This window comes from Eptesicus fuscus, chromosome 11 (genome assembly GCF_027574615.1).
Source record: "Eptesicus fuscus isolate TK198812 chromosome 11, DD_ASM_mEF_20220401, whole genome shotgun sequence".
Classification (NCBI taxonomy): domain Eukaryota; kingdom Metazoa; phylum Chordata; class Mammalia; order Chiroptera; family Vespertilionidae; genus Eptesicus; species Eptesicus fuscus.
The window spans coordinates 86,210,767-86,235,647 of NC_072483.1; the positions used below are offsets into that span (position 1 = coordinate 86,210,767).

Below are 24,881 nucleotides of genomic sequence, written 5' to 3' on the forward strand. Positions count from 1 at the left end.
TATGTTGTGCAACTGTTTGGAGTCAGATTTGAAAAATTCAGAGCTGTCTAGTTTCATCTGACCTTTCTACATTTCCAAGCTCCTTTAAAAGGCATTATATGTTATTTAAAAGTGAAAACTTTTCTTCTGAGCTCTGAATAAAATCCCTGTTAGGCATAATAAAATGCACTGGATATGACAAAAATGGGTTGGAACTTTAAAAAAAAAATGTTTTTAGCTTGAAAAAGCAAGAAGACCACTCAGCTTCTGGATAATCTCTAGGACTTCTGCTGCCCTTCTCAACACATTAGAATCCACAGGGTTGTCCAAATGTCACTCAGGACAGTGTTTGGATCGCATTGGTCCAGCATTAAACAAGACCCACCCACCAGCCGCTCTGCATGGGCCTCCCATGGGCTCCGTCAGGGGGAGAGAGAGCCTCTGGCTCGTGTTGCTACCAGAGGAGTGAACACAGACTTTTGCACCGGAGGCTCAGTCGTGTAGGTTGAGCAAAGATGTTTAATTCACTGTGACCCTAGGACACTCATACTGGCCCTCCATACTGGAAATCATAGCGGGTGGTTATCATGTACGTGACTCCATTTCTGGCATCAGCACCATTCTACCCCCTAGCCTATCACAAATGCAGGTAAGGAGGAGAGGAAGCATGTATGAATAGTGTCTTTATAGAAGGAATATAGAAGCAGCTCTAGCCCACTAACAACCAAAGAAAAAAAGTCAGACATTTGCAAGTTTTGCGATTGATGGTAACCAATCATTTGAAGTGCAGTTCACAGCAAATGTATAAGTCGTGGCTCCGTGAGTGGGCGCCGTAGGATTAAGAGCCTGGTGATAAAATCAGCCATTTGATTTTAATTTTGAAAAAATTGTGATGTCGTACAGAATGGTAGACACAGACATAAATGTGTGTTTTGAATGCAGATCTTTCTGATTATAATTATTTAAAGCACATTCAATATAGATGACTAGGATTTTCTTAAATAGGAGTGTAGTATGACATTGCTCCTGGGAGGTTAAATGCATTTTGGAAAAAGAAATTGGCAGCAAAATAATAGCTAACGAACACCTTATATGGGCTCAGAGAGATCCAGTGGATTGTCTTACGACCGATAGTTATGACAATCGCAAGAGAAAGTCAGGCACTGAGTTTTATACGATCGTAGGCCAACCTGCCTACTTGTGGCTTCTTCAGCTGTTTCTGTTTAGTGTGGAAATCTAATGTAGCTGCAAACTACCGCTGATTTTTATTAAGCTGAAGTCTGGAACTTCCCCTTGTAATGATAGAAAAGCACACTTTGAATTAACGGAAGACTGCCAAGGTCCTATTACTCGGTTTAACCCTAGACATGGGAGATCAAGCAAAGTAGATAGATTTGACAGCTCTAAGGTCACAAGTTCAGTTCCTTCACAGGTTGTTTCTAGATCCAGTTCACGGCAAGTCGTATAACCCTTCAGCTTTGCTATGGACTCTTTTCTGGAATGACATCTCACGTCAGGGTCGTCCTCCTCACTGTGGGTGGGGGGGGGGGAATGACAGGTACGTCAGGCCAAGCAAAGGCTGTCCAGGGAGCAAGGCTGGAAGCCGAGGAGGGCTGCGTCTCCCTTTGCACAGCGGGTCATGTGTGCGCTGGAGTCCGTTTACACAGGCTCCTGGATCCCCGTGTTGCAGGCAGGTCAGGGATCTGGGGAGGAGGTGCTACACCGTCGGGAGAATTCAGCTGGCCATGCTGGGATTATTCTCAGGACAGAAATCGGCAAATGATCGGATCGGGGCTTTTTTCTCCAGGGAGCCAGCTGTTAGACATTTCCAGCACAACACTGAATAGACTCCATTTAACGTTTTTTTTGAAGCTCTGTGGATATCCATTTATTTATTTATTATAAAGAAAATATGCTGAAAACCACTGAATGAGAGAAAGGTCAGGTGTTCCCAGAACTGAACGGCTAACTGGCATTGCAGCTCACGCGATCACGTGGGCATCAAAATGGTTTATTTAGACAGTCGTTTCTCCTCTTCCCCCTTCATGCTTTCCCTTCCTTTACATCTGTTTCTTCATGTTCAAGGAAGTCTGTCTCTGTGTGTCTTTCTGTACGTGATGTACACGTCGGACTTGAGTGGCTGGTTAGATTCCTTTTGCGGAATCGGAACCATGTAGCATCATGAGTCCATCGTCTGTGATTTCCTAGCGCCAAACACCCAAGAGATTTGAGGACTCTAGGTAGAAAATAGGAAACCAGTTATTTTAGCAGAACTTTAAAAAATATGGTAAACTGAACCCACACAGTGCACTTCAGAAGGGACAGTCAATTATTTTTTAAAAAGTACTCTAAGCTTGGGGAGCTAAAATCTATGATGTGACCTCTTAACCCTTTGCACTCGCTTGCTTTTTTCTCGATTCCTTTATTCTACTCGGGATTTAATTTTTTAAATACCCCAGATTTTACAAAGCGCGGCAGTAGAATAAAAAACTGGAGTTTCTTTTCATACAAACTTATTTATTTGGATTTTTTTTAATATTTCAAATTATTGATACATTCAAAGAGTATAAAAAGAGCTGCTACCGATGCTAACTGTGTCGAGTCACACTTGACATCCGAGTGCAAAAGGTTAAAGATGAATATATGTAGCCATGGAAAGGCCTTCCTATTTCTCTTGGGATCTAAGTGAACAGAATGTGCTAACATGAGCTATACTGTAGACGTGCAATATCCACATGCCAGTACTTTTGAAGTATCGTTTTTCTCATCTCAGTTATATGACCATTCACGTCAAAGAGTGTGGCAACCGAAGAGTGGGAAGGAATAATGGTGGACAAATGCCAACTATTTGTATGTCGGTATAATCTAGGGGTAGACGTTTGAGAGAAGTCCTTATTTGAGTTTACACTTCACGTGGAACAAAAGCCTCCCAAAGAGATAGAGCTGGCTGTGGTTAAGCAGGCTGTGCTGGGAGATAATATAGTCACTGCCTTGGTAATGAAAGGGGAGAAGCAAACTGACAGGTTCTTGGGCTTGTAAAACATAATCTGGATCAGATGCACCGGTATGTTCTAGCCACTGACGATCCTTTGATCCATCTTCATAGTAGACCTACTGACGTACCAGGGGAGATGTTTCCTTAACATGCTGTTTGCAAGAAACCAACCACCGTCTTCTGAGCCCCTCGGACAGATAACACTAGCTGGACTTCCACGATCTTGACACATGTGCATACATGGAGCTGAGTTATAGAGGACACCATATGAACATGCAATGTCATCTGTGTCCCGTGTTTCCATTCCTCACAGAGAGAACGCGCATGGAATCAGTTCCTATTTTATGTTATATTCATCTGCATTTGCCGCGTTTTCAAAGACTAGTCTGAAACATCTTGGCACAGACGGGGGAAAGCTGAGTTGCTTGTAAATCCCAGAACTACAAAGACACAGATCAGACATCTGATATTAATAAATAGCTGGGATGGGGCTGGGTATTAAACATTGGATTATTTATTTGGGAAGTGGAAAGTCTCCGTTTGCGACCACTACCCTGCTCTCGAAAGGAAATAGGTGCCGGGTTTGTGTTTTGCGTTTTTCCTCCATCCTCACATGTCCCTCCTCCCCCTTCCTCATGTTTTGAATTAAAATCTAAAGACAGACCGAAGAAGTGTGTGTATGTGTATATGTATGCGTATATATTTATATATATATATAACTGCGAGAAGGATGTGGTAAGTCATGGCTGTGGTTTGTGATCACACAGACACGGCGGTGGCAGGGACTTGAGACCTCGGCTCACTGTGCCTTCCCTTGCAATCCCTCGCCCTTGCAGCTTATCGTGGATAATAGCATATCGTGGGTAATCACATTTTTACAAACGGTAGAGAAAATCATTTTGACACACACAGAGGATTTTCCAGCCAGACCAGCTTTTCGATCCTTTACAGCTTTCATGCATTAAGGCTCATCCTTTCTTTGTTTATTTTTAAAACATTAGCATTAATAACAGGCTTGTTCCGCGGTCTCCCTCTGACTAGAAGATCCTGGAGAAGACCTCTCTTCTCTTCCTGTTGGCCCCAAGTCAGACATCCCATGCCTCTTCCTTTGTCCAAGTGTGCGCTGCTCGTGTTTTCCATTAAGAAAGTTATGGCAGCCAAATTTTCATGGAGATTTTTAGGAGCTTTGGTCATTTTTCAGCTTATTGCTATGTGTAATAGAATGAATTATGTCTGGTGGCAAATCACTGGGAAAGACAAACACCGGGAGAAAAAGTCTTAGAAGAAATACTGTCATCGATTGCTTTGCCACTGCCGTGCAGGGAAGTGCCTGCTGACTGGCTGCCCCTGGGCAGGGTCCTCCCCAGTAGCCACTCAGGGCAACGGAAAAACTGGGGGCCAATGTTCTCTCTCCTTAACCCTTTCAGATCAGACGCGGAGTTTCATTTTGAAAATGAAATTCATTCCCCTGAGGCCTTTGAGGCTTTAATAATACACAATAAATAAAATCATATCTAATAACTCAACGCTTTTATTTGGCACCACCATCATCTTCTAGATGTACTGCAACTGCGGAAACATAAATACTTGCAGGCTTTGAAAGCCCCGTTCCTCTTTGCTAAATAAACTTGGCCCGCTCGAAATTCCTCTGTGTGCAGTCATTAATACAATCCGCTTTGACAGCATTTAATTAAAGTGCTTTTCCCTATTAAATTCATTAAAAGCCCCCCCCCCCTCCACCCTGCCCCGACGTATAACTGCTTTCCAGATGCTGATTGGCAGGGACCTATGAGCCTCCCTTTAAGTAACTTCTCATTTCTCTTCGTAAAGTGTTTATTACATTCAATTTAGAAACTGTTAAATATGGCTTAGAAAGAAAGTCCGACTCCGGGACGCATTCCCCATCCCTTCAGCAATTTCTTAGGAAAACAAATGTTAGTTTAACTCCTCTGAAAACGCATTTATTCTCTGCATATTTTTTGTCCTGTTTTGTCAACACTCCTAGGCGTTTAATCTGGGAGGTCGTAAAGAGATGCTTTCCCTGTTGGGGAATTTGCATGAGCCAAGCAGGTACTTGGCTTGAAGAACTTTGCCTGCAGATTCGGGGAGAGTGAGTGTCACAGTCCAGTATTAATAGATTATTGACAGTTTAATGTCTTGGCACCTCCTTAGCCCATGAAATATAATAAGCAGGAAGCTGTGTGATATAAAAGCAGTCAATAGCGTTTTTAATCAAAACCTTTCAGTTAATTGCGAGTTGACCTTAGAGATTTCCTTTAGGCAATGCCACCTTTGGTGTAGACCATCAGGGCCCCATGGATGTGTAGGGTTTATCCGGAGATGGCTATCTAACACCCATCGCTCCAGCGTAGGTGGTAAATTCTGCCGTATCAGTGTCTACCCAGTGAACTGTCTTTTTGGCAGTGCCTCTCCACAAATATTCCCGTCACCAGCTCCACTTTGAAAAATATCTCATTAAATCTGTTCTCTTCTCAGAAATAGAAAGTTGGGAATCTTGAGGGAACACATGACGGAGTGTTTTAATGTGATAATTGAGTCTTGATAGAATTCTTTGCTCAGTCTGGAATTATTATTCCAACAGAGACCCTGACAAAGCTAACTATGCTGTCAGTGAGGGGGAGTTATAACACCTTAGAAGCCCCTCACCGTGGGACAAAAATGTTCTCTGGGACCAAAATGCCTTTCGGCCTCCGTAAGGATGAAGGAGATGGCTTCTATTTGGCATCTAGATTTTCCATACGTCCACGGTTTATTTGGTTTTAGTGGAATACTTCTAAAAACACGTTTGGATAAGATCTAACTGCGTTACAAAGGCGGCAGGAAGCGCCGAAGGCAGGTCCTGGCCCCGACTGGAAACCGTTCGCCTCACTCACTCTGGATTGTGTGGTGTAGGAACTACAGAGGTTGATTCAAAGTGGAGGCAAACACACATGCTTTGAAGTCACTCCGTTACTTTTCTTCCTCCACACATGGCTCACGCCATTCATTCGACTCCAAGAATAACCATTGGGCATTTCCTGTGTGTTTTGGAGAAAACCTGAGTGCGTTCCAAGGCGTCGTGTAGAGAGGCAACCTTCTGCGTTCAGCCGAGAAGCGCTGTGTCTCGGGCTTTTACTGTGATCCATGCGACCACATTGAGGCAAATACATGCAGTTCTTGTACCTTTCTTAAAGGTTCCCTTTCTCTGTCTCCCGTGGATTCTCTCATTGTTATTTGTTGTCTGGCGTTTGGCCTCAGCGGTTTCCTCGTCCTAGGAGCTGTCTGCTGAGGGCCTTGTGGGTTCTGCTGGAGGTGGAAATAGCCCTGCAGACGGGGAGGGGGAGTGAGGCAAACATGAACATGGCAGCGTTTAGCCCCGAGGACAGTCACACCCTGCACGTGTGTCTCTGCGTGTGGGTGGTTTTCAGTGAGATAATGTTGGGGTAGTTAAAGAACGTGAATCCCTGTATGATAGGACCAGCCTAGTCAAAGTGCACGCCTGCATTTAGTAAGTATTACAAACGACTGTCGCTCAGCTCTTTCTGGTGTAAGTGTATTTTTCAATGAGCGCCCATCGACCTTGTCGCTGCTTTCCTTCCCTTGGAGCCGAAGACAAGCTCTCCGTTTTGGGAAGACTTTGGTCTGCATGGTACGTCTGTCGCCGGTACAGAGCGACTCTGGACCCCTGAGGATAAGTGGGAAGTTTCCAACAGTCACTCAGATACCGCGCTTGACCTGTGCGCATGGCGAGCGTGTGGCGGGGATGTCACACGGCATCCACTCCTGAGGAGCTCACAGATTTGTGGTTAGACAGGTGCAGGGCAGATGACTGCAGCCCCCAGCTGGGAAGGGGGACAGAGAGGAAAAGCCCAAAGCAGGGGCACACGCACCCGAGAGCCAGCGGGAGGAGGACCCGGGAGGCCTCCGGGAAGTCGGGCTGCCCAGGCACTTCCAGAATCCTCCCAGAGGAGCTGTCCGGGTGCAGGGCCGGCCGAGGCCCGAGGTGCAGGGCGCCGCAGCGGGGGTGCGGCCACAGCTGTGGGGTCCTAGGGCAGCCCGGGAGGCAGGGGTGGAGGAGCAAGGCCGGGCCTGGGGCACAGGTCAGGAGCCTTCTCGGAAGCCCAGGGGCCTCGCCTGACTTAGGGCCGCGGAAGGCCTTTGGAAGAGGCTCTGTTGGCCGTGGCCGGGGGCCAGTTGGGAGGAAGTCATAGTCGTTCAGGCAATGGATGGTCCAGGCCTGAGTAGCAGCCATGGAGTAGGTGTGGAGAGGGAGACGTGTTTAAAAGGGGTGGTCAGCGGCGCAGGGATTGACTACATGGGGGGCTCGGGGGAGGGGAAGGAGGCAGGAGCACTCAGATCCTGCTTGGGCACCTCGGGGCGGGTCTGGAGCACCAGTCAGCGTTGCTGATGACCTCCCTGCCCCTGGCACCTGTAAGTAGGTTTGTTTTGTGCAGAATTTTCAGCTCTTCCATTACATCCACCCAGAAGCCCATTCCCATCGGAAAGTATAATGCCTGGCAGTTCTGGTCTCCGAGGACGGCCGCACAGGCGGGCAGCGGGGCTGGCAGCTGCGAGCTCGCGAAGCAGAGTGTGTCCTCGGATTATTACTTATGAACGATTGCATTCGCTTCCCTGCGGACAACGGTGAGCCTCCTGTTGCCCCGCCCTGTGCGCTCAGGAAGCCGAGGCCGAGGCACCCGTGGACTGGCTCTGTGTGTCTGAGCCGATAAGGATGCTTCTGGGCCGCCGCGCCTCACCTGCCGGGCAGACCCTGGGCTTCCTGCGGGGAAAGGAATCGCCAGGAACTAGGATCTGAGAGTTGCCCTTCCCAGTGACCTTCCTTGGAGCACTGGAGGGAGAAGGGCATTCGTTTTCTTGAGGAAACCAGCCCCTGGCCCGTCTGCTTTCCATCTCACCTGCACTTGCCACGGAGTTTAGAAGCCCAAGTTTCCCCACCCCTGGTTTCATTCACGTGGCAGGGTTATTCCTGTGGAGGGTGCGAAGCCAGCACCCTCACAGAGTCATCAAAGTGGCTTAGACTTTAAAAGGATGATGCAGAATTAGCCTTTGGGAAGTTTTTACTCCTGTCTTTCCCCTTTCCACATCCCTTTTCTCTGCAGAGACAGTAATGCCAAGGGAGCCGGTTTCTCATGAAATGACGTGAAGTTGAAACCAGAGGCTGAGTGCGCTCAGCCCTCCTCGGACACCTTTTCACGGCCAAGCCTCCGGGAATGTTCGCTGCCACGCCCTGGGGATCGGCGGCCTCCGCCTTCCCGGCTGGCCCGGGAGAAAGCCCTTCTTTGGTCATTGACTCTGTTTACCCAGTTTGGCCCTGAGGGTATCATGCACCTCAATGTCAGTGTGTGGTAGTGCTGGCTGCTCCGTCTTCCACCGGAGCGGTTGGTTCTGATGCACTGCCTACGGCTCGCTTTCTTAAAAAGGAATATTTGTGCTTTAGTATGTGTTCGCTGCACACAGCACAGTTTTCTTAAGTCCTGACATTAAGTGGCTACATTCAGAAAGCAAAAAATACACTGAGGTAGTATTTTATTGGCGAACGTCTAACGTTTTCACGAACCGTAACTGTCAGAGGGTTCTGACGTCGGCGTGCCCCGACTGTGAAAATGATGCAGGAAATGCGGCCCATCCCGGGGTTCCCAGTGGCCTCCTGGGAGGCCTCGGACTCGTGGGTTACCTTCTTTCTTCTTTTCCTGCCCCAAGTAAACGATCTAATCCAAACACCCCTTCTCCTTAAGTAATTTAAATCCTCCTCTTTAAGAAGCTGGGAAAGGACAGAACTGCGGGTCACTGGGGCCATCACAGTTAGGGGAGAGTGAGGCCTCCCTGAGTCCTGGCTAGGACTCCTCTCTCTCTTCGGTGCTAGCACATCTTGATGAAATGGGGTCTGTGCTTTTTTAAAAGTGGGGTTAACATGTGGGAAGGGGGACTTCTCCATAAGGTATTCGAATTCTTCTAACTGCTTTGTCTTCACTTTTAACTCCTAACTTGAAACACTGAATAGTATCCTCTGTCGTTTCTAGGGTTATTTTTACATCTTAATTGGAAGATATTTATTCACACCAAAATGAATTTGTGCTCAAAACTTAAATTGAAACGGAACATACTTTTGTGTTTTTCTTCATTTCCCAGCCCTAAGCAGCAGTAAGAGTATGTTTGTTATAGGTTGGACTCTGGGGTTTGTGACTTGGGGCCAGAGCTCAATTTCACCTATTCATTTCCTCCTTTGAAGAATAAATGCAACAGTACCCACTTACATTTTTAAATGTAGTAAGTGCTTTGATAATACCCTAATTCTATGATTAAATAAGTATAGAAACTTGATCCCCAAGTCACATTGTATGGTGAGTGTGTAAATCAGGAAGAGTAATGCTTTCTTTCAGGGATGCTCACATAATTTACTGAGATTCTTTGACTTAAAGTATATATAATTACTTTTCCCCGTGTTATCCTCGTTTCTAGGTCATTCTTTACCAAAGAGGTATTTTCAAGTTATTATTTTTGTCACTGGATTTATAAATACTAGGAGATTTGGAAGTGGTTTGAGTTCTGACTCTAGCTTTATCTTAGGAATCAGTTTTAAATCTTCATTGACAAAGTTCTTGGGTTGGCTACATGATATCTGTACTTAGGAAAATGCATCTATTCTCTACCTCCATTTAACTTAATATGTTTTCATATAACAGGAACAAGAATTCTGCTCTGGTTAAACTTATTGGATGCAATGTATTGATCTGAAGTAGTGTCTGCATTCTATCTTTTAAATCTTACTTTGAATCTGTTTTAAAAATTCACAATTTAGAGCTCACTGAGTCACGTATCACTGGCATTGGTTGTTGTTTTCATTCGGGTCATGCTTTTACTGACCTTGAGAATTAGTTTAGCCAGCTGGATTCGCTGTCTAAGAATTCTAACGGATCATTCTTATCCTAAACCCTTCCCACACCTCTCTCTCTTGGCCTTTGCAATTGATGTGGTATCATGCGTTTTCAGGTTGGCTTTTTTAGTACATTGTGAATTCCTGGTATTCAAGTGATCCCAACCTTTTACCCTCTTTGTTTAGTTACCCTGGTTATCTTGAACTAGACCTTCTTTTTTTTTCATTCATGATGGTGCAAAGGCCACTTTTTTCTTGGTTATACCCTTGAAGCAAGTCATGCATTTGTTTTAAAACCATTATTCCACAGGTAACTGTCAGTCCTCGTCATGTCCATGTTAGTCCTTAACCATTTTAACACAAATATAAAGTCTTTAAAGACACTTTAGTGGTACCTGTACCTTCAGTCTGGTCTTAAAGAGATGGGTCGTCTCTGTGCATGTTTCTGTTTTGAGAAGACGCTGTGAAGGGGGTGGGGGTGCATGGGAGTAGGGAGGATCTGAATACCCATGGGTGTCAAGCCAAGTGGAACTGGGGTGGGTGGGATGGGAGATGGTTTCTCCTGGGCAGAAGGATTCATGGTCGTGGCCTGGACCGTTCTGAAGGATCCTGAGTCATCGCATGGATGCTGTCTGTCCTGTTGGTAGAATGTTGGTCATCCTATCAATGATGCTGATGAAGGGAAAGGTAGCATTGCCTTTAGATTCAAGGTATGTCCATGCTTTATCTCTCTACATTCTAACAGGAGAAATGGTTGTTTGTTAAGCGGCATGATGTCTGTTTGATTGAGATGTAGTTGCTCATCTTGACTCTGCTTAATTTACTGTCTGTCAGCTGCTACCTCTTCTGTGTTTGCACACTCTGACCACTCCCAATAGTTGGATTAGTGACTGCACCCCACCCTCTTTTTTTTTACCCAAACCATCCCAAAGTCGTTAGCATAAGTTGTTCTCAGTTTGTTACCAAAGAGGAAATGATATAAGCCAAAGGCTGTTTTAAGAACTAGGCTTCCTCCAACACCCAAGTTTATTCTAACAGATTATTGTGTCAGAGTGCTTTTATCTTTGTCCAAAGTGTTTATTTTGAGAAGCAATTATTAAACTGCATTAAAAACATACATGATGTCCCAATATCATCTTGGTTACAATATTAAAGGAAACTCAGACTAAGGCTGGATGAAATTGAACACATATTTCCATGTCAGACTTCCTGGCATTTTGCTTGTTTGTATTGATTTCTCTTGACATGATCTTCTTTTATTGAGCACTGCTCTTTTTTTTTTTCCTTATTCTCTCTCTCTCCTTTTTTAATTTTTAAAACAATCCCCTTCCTATAGCTGTATGTGCTAAGAGCAATTGTAAAAGGAGACCGACTTATATTAAACCTGCCTGGAGTCAAAATGTAATCTAACACCTGTAGTCTGCAATTTGTCATCACTTCATGGATACTTTTTTTTTTTTAATAACAGATTTCCTGAGTTTTGACCTTAGGATACTGTATAATCCAAAAAAAGCAACAGAAACTAAACCATGGTTTTTAATAAGTCTTATAATGTTAGGATGTGAAATTACAACCATAAGAGCCAACTCAAGTAAGATCACTTGGACTTAGAAATAGTCTGAATTGTGTTTCTTGGAGAATGGTTTGCCTGTGAAAATGTCTTTGAGTGATCAAGTCAAGAGACCGGTCATAATGCATGTGTAATTTCTCTTACATTCATTCTTTAAGATGCTCCCGGGGACTTGGCTCAGATAAGGATTTCTTAAACTGTGGGGTCCATTTTGAATTTTATAGTGAAGTGCTTGATTTTCATTAGGCAAAAGACAGGCCTATATGTTGAGTGTGATTCATGAATTTCAGAGTTTTCAAACTTTTTGGTATCAGGATCCCTTTTTACTTTGACTTTTGAGAACTCCAATAATGTGTTTTAACTGTTAGTATTTACCATAGTAGAAATGAATTCTGAGTAATTTTTAAAATGTTTATTAACTTTAAAATAATTATAAGAATATGTGACATGTATAAATAATATATTTTTATGAAAAAATAACTATTTCTAAAACAAAGAAATGAGAAGAGTTCCATAGGTTTATACATTTTTTTGTAAATATTTTAAATATCTGGCTTAACTGGATCCTCATAATTGCTTTTTCATTCAATCTGACACAATATGTGGTTTTGGTTCAAGTAAATGAAGAAAAGCAAGCCTCCCACAGACATGCAGTTAGAAAGGGAAGGAATATATTGATAGCATCCCCAGGCAATATATTCTTCTTGATACTATAGCAAAACTCTGCAAGTGGTTTCTTACAGGATATTTGCCAATTAGAATCTAAAGTCATATTGATGAACTTTTCATATTTTTTTTTACTTTGTATATCATTCATTTGCCTTGCACTTTGAATGGTTCTTTTACCTGTTTATGATGTTGCAATACCATGAATTGGTCATTTGGAAAATATTGAGTTATGTAGATCTAAATTTTGACATATTCCATTCTAGGACATCTTAAAGAATTGTTAAATCACCACCAATATCATTAGGAAAATTTTAAGATTTTGGAGAGGTGTTAATTTCATAATGGCAGCTACAAGTTTTCCAAAATTTGAATTTTTGCTTGAAAGATCCATTTTTATCATTGGCAACAAATACTCTCAGATATTTTCCTTGAAGTAACAGGCTTACTTCACTTTTAAGGAAATGTCTGCCAAATACCCAACTCTGAATAATCCTGGTTTGTCTGTTAGTTGTTCCTTCCAATAGAAATGATGCTCTTTCTCATGACCACCATCTTCCATCTTCCTTCTTGTACCTACAGAGGGGCGTCTCATTTCCTCACACAGAATATTTTGAAAAGGTATGCTCAAGGATTGAGACTTAATATAATTCGTCATATATTACTACGTCATCAAGGGCCTTCTTTCATGAAAGTGGCATTCCTAATGTGCATGTGGCTGTGAAGAATACAGCTAGAGTGCAGCTTGATGCCGCTGACCTGATTTATGCCAGCAGGCCAGCCGTGTTCCCACCACTGCTTTTGCACCTTCAGTATACATTTCAGCACGATCAGAAGGCAAATACTGTCTTAGTTCTGCCATGAAAATAGTTTTGAGGTCATGGATGTCTTAATGGGGTATCAGGGTCCTCCCAGGTGTCTCTGGACCACATTTTGAGAAGCACTGACATAGGATGTCTTCCTAAGGGGGGCCCATCCCCAAGAGGACTATGACTGTGAAGTATAATTTCATGTAACAGATGCTTAAGAGGCAACTTGCGCCCATGTGCTAGGTGGCATGTTAAAGATCAAAGACAGAGGTAGTGTATGAGCAAAAGAAATAAGAGCACTTATTGGTTGACACCTCTATTTGTAGATCTGTTGGTCTTTGGTGTGAAAGGAAAGAGATTTCTGAATTTGTTGATGATTCACAATTGATAGGAAAATACATGAGGCAGTATACTACTGATTCTTAAATCCTCTTTTCATTTTTCAATGATAGTAACTACTTATGAAAACCTTATGACAAGAACTCTGCTAAGAACTTAACATGCACTTTCTCGCTTATTCCTCATATCACTACATGAAAGATGTTCCAGAATAGCACAGTGGCTTTCTCAGACTCACCAGGCTAGTAAACAGAAGTGCTTTTGGGACTAAGGACTGGATTCCAGACCAGAACTTTGTGACCCCCAAACTCTTGCTCACAAGTTTTATAACAATCATCTTATGGGTTATACCGTGCCCTGGAATGTGTGTTTTTAAAAAAAACAAACAAGAAATGGTAAATACATATATTTGCTCTCTTATACCCACTAAATGTAAGTTTCTATGATGAGTAAAGTTTCTTTACTTTTAAAGCATAGCTTTGTAAAAAATAAATAGTAAGATGTGTAGAACAGGAATAATAACTGGTCTGAAAGTAGAGAGGATATGGAATTAATTTAGTTCCTCAGAATACAAAGGACCTGAGCACTCAGTGTGCTGGCATATGGCGTGCCAGGGTGTAGGTCACAGTCCAATCGTTGAGATAGATATACAGTATTTACATTCATTATTAATCATTAATGCTAAGTTCTTCCCATTGAATTTTTGAGCCAAAATTAATAGTCTTAACTGATGCTTTTGAAAAAAGGGGAATATTAGGATGTAGCACTGGGTTGTTGAAATTTAAGACAAGTATCTCAAGTTAGATGATATTTTTTATACATGGTATTTTTTTAAATAGCAGAATTTATTCATCCATTTATTTAACAAAGTCTAATTTGAGTTATGCACAGGGCCTTTCAACCAGTTGTTATCATCTGTTAAATATATTCCTCACAGGACTCTCAGCGGAAGAATGCTTTCCTCTTTTGGGTCAACTCTTTTACATTCTGTCTTCATAGAATGCGGTCAGAGTAAACCAGTCCAAGTAATTCTCATACTAACTCAAAATAAATGCAACAGAGCCACCTTGTTTGTGTCCTCACCTCCTGTGGACGTGGACGTGCGTCAGCCCTGAGGACCCGAAGCTCGGGGGAGGCTCACCTCTCTGGGTGGGACTTGTCCTAGAGAGGTGGAAGCGACCACCTGGGCAAGTTTGTTTCAACCGATTGCCACCCTGGATCAGCCACCTCTGCAGTCACCTCCTTAATAATTTCTCATTTTCTCTCTATAAAGAGACCACAAAGTCTTGGCTTATTATAAGTAATCCATTTCACCCCATAATGATACAGTGAATTATATACTTTCCTCAACTTAATCGTTCAAGATCTCACTTCCTTCCCTGCAGGCAAAAACCATTATATTTTACACATGACTCCCAGCTGGTTTTCATTGAGGCCCTCAAAATGTATTTGAACACTGAGAGGTTTAAGAAGCACAGCTTTATCTTCCTTAGATTTTGTCATGGTACCATTTTGTCCCTGTGTTTTCAAGATGTTCAGTTTTGAGGGCAGAGAAACGACGTGTCCATATTCTGACTGCGCTTCATCACTGGGCAAGGAGGCTTGGGTTTCATTCTGCAGCTGATGTCTCTTTTGAATATATTTACAACGTATTACAATACATTTTGTCACATCTTCATGTCCATTTATGTACATGTATGTCATAGTTAGACCAGGGAGACTTCAGCAAATAAATTAGAAGGAACTTATTAGACTTTTAACTTGCTTTTTGTTTATGTCCTATCCATAACCTATTCATCAACACTTAATTGTTGAAGATAGGACTCCTTATTAGAAAGCTTTGTAAGTTAATGGGTTCAATTATTATAGACATTCCATAAGTATTTGATGAATGGTTCCTTTTTTCACTCTTTTAACCCCAGTTTGATTGTTTTAAACATAATTTCTTTTAGACACGCTAAGCACGTCCAACGAAGAGGGTAGCCGTCAGCTAAGTGTAAGCTGACCATTCTCTTGAGAAGTGCCCCTGCATCCTCCTGGTGGTGTTTATGATAGCATTGCTATTGTGGAAGGCCATGGAGAGCCCAGTAATACCTTACAAACTGAGTTTTTCTTACTTCACAGGTGGAGAGATAACTATTTCTCTCCTCTCTAGTAATAGTGCCCATTGCACATCCTACTATATTCTGGGCTAGATCAGATTATGATGGCAGTGCATGGTGAGGACATTCATCACCCTGACTGTGGATGCCAAGGTCCTTTGCTCTGGCCAAGGCCACCTCTGCACCGTCTAGTGTAGGCTGCCCACCAGCACTCCCTGTGATGAGGGAACTGTGCCCTATCTGCGCTGTCCAAGATGGTATTGCACAGTGTGGCCATCAAGCACTTGGGAAGTGGCCAATGTGACTGAGGAACTGAGCTTTTTCTTTTTTCGTTTCATTAATTTCACTCTACAAGTGAACAGACAGTGTGGCTAGTAGCTGCTGTGTTGGATGGCAGAGCTGCTCTAACAGGGCGTCTTCCTTGATGTTTCAAACACACCGAGTGTCTTCCTGCCTCCGGCCCTTCTGCTGGCTGTTCGAGGCTCTTCTTCTTGGCTTGGTCCTCACTCCCTCCTCCTCTGCTCCAGTGCTTCCTCCTTAGGGAGTCACTGTTTCTAAAACAATGTCCTCTCCCCTCACTGCTCCTCCTCATCTATTGCTCTGTTTTTGCTTATCGGAGTTATTGCTACCTGATGTTTTATTTATGGTCTGCCACCTTTGCTCTAGAGACTTGGTTCAATTTTCCAGTGTAATCTTGCTCACAGAAGGCAGGAGCACATATGTTTAAGGGCATTGGATTTAAAAGCAGACAGGCAAGTTTTAGAATCCCGGTTCTGTTACTCATGAGCTCCGTGGCCCCAGACAAATTATCTGAACTCTCCGAACTCCAGTTTTCTCATCATAAAATGGGGTAAAAAATACCTACCTCCAGGATTACTGTGAAAATAAAATAAAATACATTTACAGCATTTAAGCCAGTTTTTAGCGCATAATACTCTTTCTGTGAATGCTACCACCTACTAATACCATCATTATTTTTGTTTTCTTTTATTATTGAAGCTAATTAGAAATGTCAGTGCTGTTAACTCTAATTGTCATATTGAAAAGTCAACAATAGAAGCTATGGCAGCCAACTGATGTTTCGCTCTCACATCAATGTTTCTCTCTCCCTTCTTCTGTCTCTCTTTAAAAAAAAAAAAAAAATCAATAATAATAAAACCCCCAAAACCTCAGGTAGGCCCTTTTGGTGACTTGCAAGACAGTCTGACCTTAGAGCTGCTCATTTTGTCAATCTCCATTTTTCCTTATCTCTTCGAAGAAGCTAGAAATATCACTTACCCTGTTCATGGAGCTAGTGCCATGCTGCCCCACTCACTGTAGAACGTGGACCAGAAACAAGATGGTGCACTTTGTAGGTCATGTCTGCTGTTGTTACTTCTCTGAGAAACACCTTCCTCTCCTCTGATGGGCTGGCATCGTTCCTGGGCCACCTGCCTTCTCAGACCCACAGCACCCCGTGGTCTTCATTTCCAATGTCAAGGGTTTCCCGAGACGCTCCGTGTTTTCAGGTTGCTGTTGATCCACACAGCACTTCCCGGCTGCACCGGGAGGGAGATAAACGCCAGTCCCTGTGCAGCTCTCGGCACTGCCTGGCACAGGGGCCACGCTCAGTAAGGGCAGCTGTGACCCCCGCTGTTTCTGTTCCATGTGTGGCTTCCCGTGTGCATGCGTTGCCACTGCTGTGTCCTAACGAAGCAGGGAGGTGGCGCGGGCCTGCTGGGTGGACAGACCCTGTCATGCGGAAAGATTACAGTAACTTCCAAGTAGAGTTTTGGAAAAATCTCTTTAAATCTAACCAGTGCACAATGGAAAACCCCTAAAGAACCAGTCTGATGATTTAATTAAATGGAACCGTTGTGCTGACTTTTACTACAGAAGGCAAGCGCAATTAGAAAATGGGGCATTTTAATTCTCTTTTGTTTTCCAATTAATGCAATTGCTCTAATAGGGGGTACTCGTGCTGGAGTCTGTGATCTTCGAGTATGTATGTATTCCGTACGTAATTCCGGTCTCCCTCTCCCACCAGAAGGCCCAGCCCTCACCTGCTGACAGGGGGCATTTATTGCAGTGCGCGGCCGCCCACACGTTGACCTCAGAGGCAGCGTCTTCCTGCCATGAGAGCTGCCCTGGGCCGTGCGGCCCACCATGCCGCTCCGCAGCCCCTGCTGCTGTAATTAGGGTGTGGAAGTAATGGGGCTCACTTTTCTGCTGATGCCAGCTTCCCAGGGCAGGCCACACGCGTTTGCTCTTAGTGGAAAGCGATAAAGCCAACGGCAGGAACAGTCATTTTAATTGGCCAACGTCACACGGACCTCCGGGGCCACTGCTCCGTGGTCTCTGTTTCAGATTCCTTTTCACTCCCGGCAGTCAGCTTAGAACGAGGTATTCTTGTTTGCACCCGATTGTCCTTTTGATGATTGTCTTGATTGTCGCTTGATTATCAGTTATTGTTTGAAAAGTTTCATCCTCTTTTATCGTTATCATAGGTAACCATTTCATCTGCCCTAATATTTATTAAATTCTATGTAAAAGACTGGTATTTTCCCATTGCTGAGAAGTTATTTTCTCATCAGATGGTCCCTAAGACGAGGATAAATGCCAGAGTTTTTTTTTTTCTTTAACACTTGCTTTGATGGTGATGTTTTATAGCTAAAAAAGGAAAACGGGTCACATGGGTAGTGTGTGGTGGTGACAGTGATGGTGGTGAGGGTGGAGGGACCAGTGATTCTTTAATGTAACTTGACACGTTTTCTTCAGCACTGATTAGACGGACTTCCCCCGAACTCTGGGAAGTATTTAACTTGTTACTTTAACCTGAACAAGATGGTATAAAATAGGAGAGAATGGTGAGAGGAGAAATGTGTGTGTATTTTTTAGAAAATACACTCACTGTTCTTAAAGGGCTTGGCAGGATCCCGGAAGTTAGGCAGGATCGGGGTAGAAGAAATGTGGTCTTTGCCTTTGCAATAGACAAAAGCTTGTAAGTAGGGCCACCAAGTGCGCCTCTTCATTCCACAGCATCGCTGCTGCCCTTGCGAGGTGTGAGCAGAGCTGAGCTTCCTTCTCGGGATCCCTCCCCCCTCTTCTTACATCCCTCCCCCCACACGGCCCTTCTCACATGGGCCGATGTGAGAGCGCAGGGAGTGGTTCTGACAGTCTCCTCTGTATTGCTTCCTTTCTTTTGTCAGATTGAAGAAGTTCATAAATCAATATTAAAAGGGGAAATTATTTTATGCAGAGGGATATCGTTAAGAAGCCATTATGAAGATCAAGAATAAACTTGCCACCCTGGCGGGTGTGCTCAGTGGTTAGAGCCCTGTCATGTGCACCAGAAGGGTCATGGCTTCACTTTCCAGTCAGGGCACAGACACAGGTTGTGGGTTTAGTCCCCGTGTTGGGGTACGTAGGGGAGGCAACTGATGATGTTTCCCTTTCACATGGTGTTTCTCTCCCTCTCCCTCCCTCTCTCTCTAGAATCAATGAAAAAACATATCCTTGGGTGAGGATTTTAAAAAAAAAAAGCTTGCCTAACTAGTTTTTGTTGTTGTTGTGTGTTTTTTTTTAAATAAATGTGGGATAGGTAGAGATAAAACAGAAATTTAAATTAATTACAACTAAAAAAACTTGATATTAAGGGTAGAAATACAGAAAGTAGACAATGTGTGCAAAACAGGGTTAATAGTTCATAGTGACATTGAGAAAGTCCACCTATATGAGTATGAAACAGTCATTAAAAATTCATAATTTACAAAAAAGTTTTACCTTTAAATTAATGTGGAAGTTTTTATTTGAAAATATTTACTGAGTGGCCAGATTATTATGATCTCTGAACGCATAATAATCTGGCCACTCAGTGTATATCCAATATAATAAAAGGCTAATATGCAAATTGTCCCCTTGACCAGGAGTTCGACCAGCAGGCAGGCTGGCCACCTGCCCATGTCCCCTCCCCCTGGCCAGGCTGGCCGGACCCCACCCATGCATGAATTCATGTACCAGGCCTCTAATACACACACACACACACACACACTGAATGGCCAGATTATTATGCATTCAGAGATCATCATAATCTGGCCACTCAGTGTATATTTAAGGATCAAAATCAGAGCCAAGAGAAAATATAGAAAAGTTCCCAATTTTAGGAAGGATTGATTTTCTGGCTCAAATATTCACGATTCCTCTAAGCGTGATTGTGAGGCTAATGATAACAATGGCTGTCACTTCCTGGAAGTCTGCCTGAAGCCAGAAGTGGATCAACTATGGCCCATGGGCCAAGTTCAGTTTGCCACCTGTTTTTGTCAATAAAATGGTATTGAAACGTGGCCATGGTTGTTTGTGTGTATATTACCTACGGCTGATTTCATGCTGTAAAGGTAGAGTTGAGTCATTCAACAGAGACTACAACATTTTCTCCCTGGCCCCTCAGTGGAAACGTTTGTCAGCCTCTGATTTCAGGTGGGCACTGCTCCTAGGTGCATAATGCCTTTTACTCCTTGTTGCCTCGTCCCGAGGCAGGTAGTCTTGTCTTTCTGTTATAGGTGAGGAGATTGGGCTTAAAGATGCTCAGGGTCTTGCACAAGGACGCCCCGCTAAGTGGAAGCATCTGGACTTGAACCCGTGGGTTGTCATTGCAGAGCCCACATGTTCCTTCTGAGTCCGGTTTCTTTGGCATTGGCTTTCAGGGAAGTGGCAGGCTCATCATGCTGGCTAACAGCAAGGAGGACTCTGGAGCCAGATTGCTTGAATTCAAATGACCTTGGCCACCATGACCAACGTCTTTGGGCCTCAGAATGTAAATATTCGCCAACATCACTATTACTAACCTTTTTAAAAAATATTTTTTATTGATTTCAGAGAGGAAGGGAGAGGGAGAGGGAGATAGAAACATCAGTGATGAGAGAGAACCTTTGATCGGCTGCTTCCTGCACGCCCCACACTGGAGAGGGAGCCCGCAAGCCGGGCATGTGCGCTGACCGGGAATCGAACCGTGACCTCCTGGTTCATAGGTTGATGTTCAACCACTGAGCCACCAGGGCCCGGCTCTTAGTAACCTCCTGTAGATGGGAGTCTCCATCTCCAGCAGTGCTCTTTGGCTTTCTGGAGACCTGAATGTCCAGGTGAGCACAGCCTCGCTCCCCTGCTGCATGGACAGCCCATCTCGCAGAGGACGATGACTCGGCAAAGGTCACATCGGGAGTCCCAGGTTAACTCTCTCTTCATTTGCATCACCAGGTCCTCCACAGGCAGCAGTCGCAGCCCACCAAGGAGAGCTCCCCTCCCCGCGAGGAGGCCCCGCCCCCGCCTCCGCCCACCGAAGACAGTTGTGCCAAAAAGCCCCGGTCTCGCACCAAGATCTCCTTGGAGGCCCTGGGGATCCTCCAGAGTTTCATCCACGACGTGGGCCTGTACCCCGACCAGGAGGCCATCCACACGCTGTCCGCGCAGCTGGACCTCCCCAAGCACACCATCATCAAGTTCTTCCAGAACCAGCGGTACCACGTGAAGCACCACGGCAAGCTCAAGGAGCACCTGGGCGCCGCGGTGGACGTGGCCGAGTACAAGGACGAGGAGCTGCTGACCGAGTCGGAGGAGAACGACAGCGAGGAGGGCTCGGAGGAGATGTTCAAGGTGGAGGCCGAGGAGGAGGGCGCGGACAAGGGCAAGGCCGCGCCCGCGGACAGCGACCAGAGATAATGTGAACCCCCACCAGGCACAGCAATACATCGGTCCAAGGATTTTCTGTTTTCGTTGCTTTAAAAAAAATTTTTTTTTTTTGGCCTTATTTTATTTTTGTCTTTTTTTTTTTGGTCTGTTTAGTTTTTCTTACCTTTTTGTTTTGACATTTCTTTGTTGCACAGGACACACCTGTAGAGTGAATACGTTCAGTATTTCCGAATCAGACGTCGCCTTGGCAAAGACACTCAAGTGTTACACTCCGACCATGGACTGGATCATAGTCATGCCGATCCCGGGAGACTCTGCCTTCGCCGTTCTTGCACTTAATCAAAGAGCCAGGGGGCAAGTTCCGGGAGGAAGAGACGGACAAAACACATGAAGGAAGCGACACGTGTGTGTGTATATGTATATGTATATATCTATATATTTACATATATATATATATATATATATATATGAGAATTGCATGGGACAGAGAACTTTTACAACAGGAAAGAAGAGACTGTGAAATGAGTTCTTAGAGAAGAGACTTGTTTATGTATTAAAAACAAAAACCACTTCACAGTGAGTCGCTTTGGCTTTTTGATAAACTTCGGCCTGCTCTCAGGGTGGGGTGACTATTTTTGAATTCCTATTTATTTTCTGTGTTTATCCCTGATTTTTTTTTTTAATTCTATGGCTTCCTATCTGGCAGCTTGATGGGTAATTTTTGAGGTATGTATTTAACAAAATAAATCAACACTGCCAAAAAAATAAAATAAAAAAGAGAGAGAGAGAGAGAGAAAGAAGAAGAACGTAAAGGGGAAAAAAATCAGGGCACCTTAAATGATACAAGTCCAATTACTCTTAAAGACACAATGCACACTTAAACTGACTCGATACGTTCCGTTATTCAGCCTGCCGTTGCTTTAGTGAACAGATGTTTTTCTGTGGAATTCCAAACGAGTAAACCTGAAATTCGGTTCAGAGAAAACTTGGACATTAGCGTGGTCTTGATAAAACGCCATTTTGACGTTGGACATAATGGAATTCATAGTATGAGCCACATTTTGTTGTGAAACTTACTTACCTGCTCGTGGCTTCAAATCTTAAAATGAATAAGCCTGTTCATTTAAAAGTTGTTTGTTGCTGTTTTCTTTTGTCTTTTTTGTTTTTGTTGTTTTTAAATAGAAAATAGTTCAATGTAATGTTAAGTTAGAAAAGAAGTTGCTGCCCAGTTGAAGGGGCTCCCTCTCCAATACATCTCCCTCCGCCTCCCAGAAGGCATCTCTCACGCCTGTTTCCCTCTGGGCCTCCTCTCCTTCCCGCACATTCCGTCCCCCCGGCCCGACACTCTCCTTCCTGCTCCCGCAGCCCCCGCGTGGCAGCCCCCGCAAGATCCCGGGCTTGAGTCCTGGTGCAGCTCCAGGCACTAGAGCAGGTGATGCCGTTGCAGCGGAGTCACCTGCTCGTCACCAGCGGGAAACGTTTGCCCGGCTCCCTGCACCGCGGTTACTTGTCCTAAAGCAGAACGGATGCCTGCGGGCTGCCGAGTGGAGTGGGCACTAACGCTGCATTCGTTCTGCCACAGCTCCCTGACCTTTAGTTTCCTCTCAGACACACTCGTAGCATTGCCACCCACTTCCATTAGCGTCATTGCAAGAGGAGACCTCGCCTCCAGGGCCGGCCTGGTGAGCCTGACCCGGGCTCCGTCGTGGCCAGCGGACAGCCCCACCCACACCGTTGGATTTTTTTTTTTTTTTTTTGAGTTGTGTTCTCATGCAACCTTGTCAAAGACCTCATGCAATATCACTTTGAAAGTTATTTTCTGTTTACTACACAACCATTGTAATATAACTGTTAATACTATTTATATATTTGAAAGGTATAAAAGGTAGGAGTTAAAAAAAAAAAAGCAAACCTCTATGTGTAGATATTAACTCAGAACTTACACTATACAGGGAGAAGACGTTGCAATACAAGCTAATTCTAGCTGCTCAGTAACCTCTGGAGTTTTTAAAGGGACATTTTCCTGTACTTTTCCCAACACTGATGTTGAAAAGATTATCTCCACACGAGCATCACGTACCTTTGCGAAAGGATGGTTGTTTGCGGTTAAGGCCTGGGCCCAGCCCCCCCTCCTTCTGTAGCGCTCTGCGGCTTTAATCAGAAAGGCCGTGGCTGCCCCCTGATCTCCGAGTTACTCTCTCCAAATTGTCTTCTTACACTGTCGCTGAAGGTCACTCTGTCCACGTAACGGAAACTGATTTGCCAAGCTCTTACAAGGTGGTTCATCGATCGATGGCATCCGCATTTGGTATCTTTTACACTTCAACCAAAAATTTATTAGGTATTTTTCAATGCTAAGTCTTGCCTTTTATTTTTTAATTTCACTGCCAAGTTTGCAGTGGTTCTAAGTGAATCTGTGGGCATTTTAGCCTGTGGTCTTGCCAGATCTTTGCGAATTACAATGCATATATGTCTATTTATTCAATATCTGTCATATAATATCTATTTGGAAGAAGAAACTTTCTCTTGTAGTGCCTCTTGACAAAGCACAATTTCCCGCCTTTTTTTGTGTGTGTGAAATGAAAAACAAATTGTGTTTTATTGCGGTATCAACAATGTGAATAAGGATTAACATATTGTAAATGTTCTTTTTTCCATGTAAATCAACTATCTTTGTTATCACTAAGTGATAATTAATTTTTAACTTATGTGCATTGTTAGGCTGTTAGAATTTTTTGGTTGTTAAAATAAAACGCATTCAATAAATATGACGTTGTTTGTCACGTATTTTACTGGGCGTTGCCTTTGCCAATTCACCTTCATGTAGAGTGAGAGCTGGTGAGGAAAACCCGTTTCTTTATTTTAGAAAGAAGACAGTGGGCCCAGCCAGCGTGGCTCCGTGGTTCAGCGTCGACCTATGAACCAGGAGGTCACGGTTGGATTCCTGGTCAGGAACATGCCCGGGTTGTGGCCTTGTTGCCCAATAGAGGGCGTGCAGGAACTGATCAGTGATTCTCATCATTGATGTTTCTCTCTCTCTCTCTCTCTCCCTCTCCCTCTCTGAAATTAAAAGAAAAAAAGACCGCGGTACTCTTAAGTTAAAGATGTCCGAGCCCGGTACGATGCATGGGCGTGAATGTACATGTGAGTGTATGTTCCTCTCTGTGTGTTTCTAAACGCACGCATGCTCTCATTCTGGAGCTGGCAGCCGGGAGAGCCCTGTATCCAAATGCCCCGTCGTATACGCGCAAAACGCAAGCGCACAAAGATGTATTTATGGGCTGGCTTCTTTATTTTTCTAGCGAATATTTTCTGTTTATAATTAAAAACCACAAGTGACTGCGTGTCAGGAACCTTGTGGAGCACACATGTCCATGGTTAATGGACATAATAAAAGTCTTTTCTATTTAGAGCCGGGGTCCCAGAATGTGTGCACAGAGGAATGCTGAAAGGAATCATGTATCGGAGAAATGTGTGAAAACGATTTTTCAGAAAGTGCTTACAATGGAAAAAATTACTCAAAAGGCAAATGTTAACAAGGAGGAAGCAAGAGCCTAGCTTCAGAGCTGGCGGAGAGAACGCCCATTCGAAAGTGACTTTGTTTTCTTTGGATATTGTACATCGTCTTTCCTGTGTGTGTTTTCCCTTTTCATGTTTTGTATTTGGTGGATATACAGATGTGCTTGTCCCCCCCCCCCTTCCTCAGTTTCCCTTGCCTTGGCCCCCGGGCTGTGTGGGTAAGTGTTAAGGACCGTCTGCAGACACAGTGCTTGCAGGGAGGTAGGCAGCCCCAGAGCACAGAGCCCTGGAGGCTTTCAAAGACAAACCGGAGGCTCTGTGCAGGGCGAAGCACAGGGTGTGT

The 24,881-nt window shown here is 44.1% G+C and overlaps 1 protein-coding gene across 1 annotated transcript in view; it reads left to right on the top strand.

Moving 5' to 3' along the window:
• SATB2 (SATB homeobox 2) overlaps positions 1-21,049 on the top strand; it is a 139,357-nt gene extending 118,308 nt beyond the window's left edge. The window contains exon 9 of the mRNA XM_054722858.1: positions 20,588-21,049. Coding sequence (XP_054578833.1) covers positions 20,588-21,049 — 462 coding nt within the window. The remainder of the gene's footprint in view (positions 1-20,587) is intronic.
• The last annotated feature ends 3,832 nt before the right edge of the window (positions 21,050-24,881 follow it).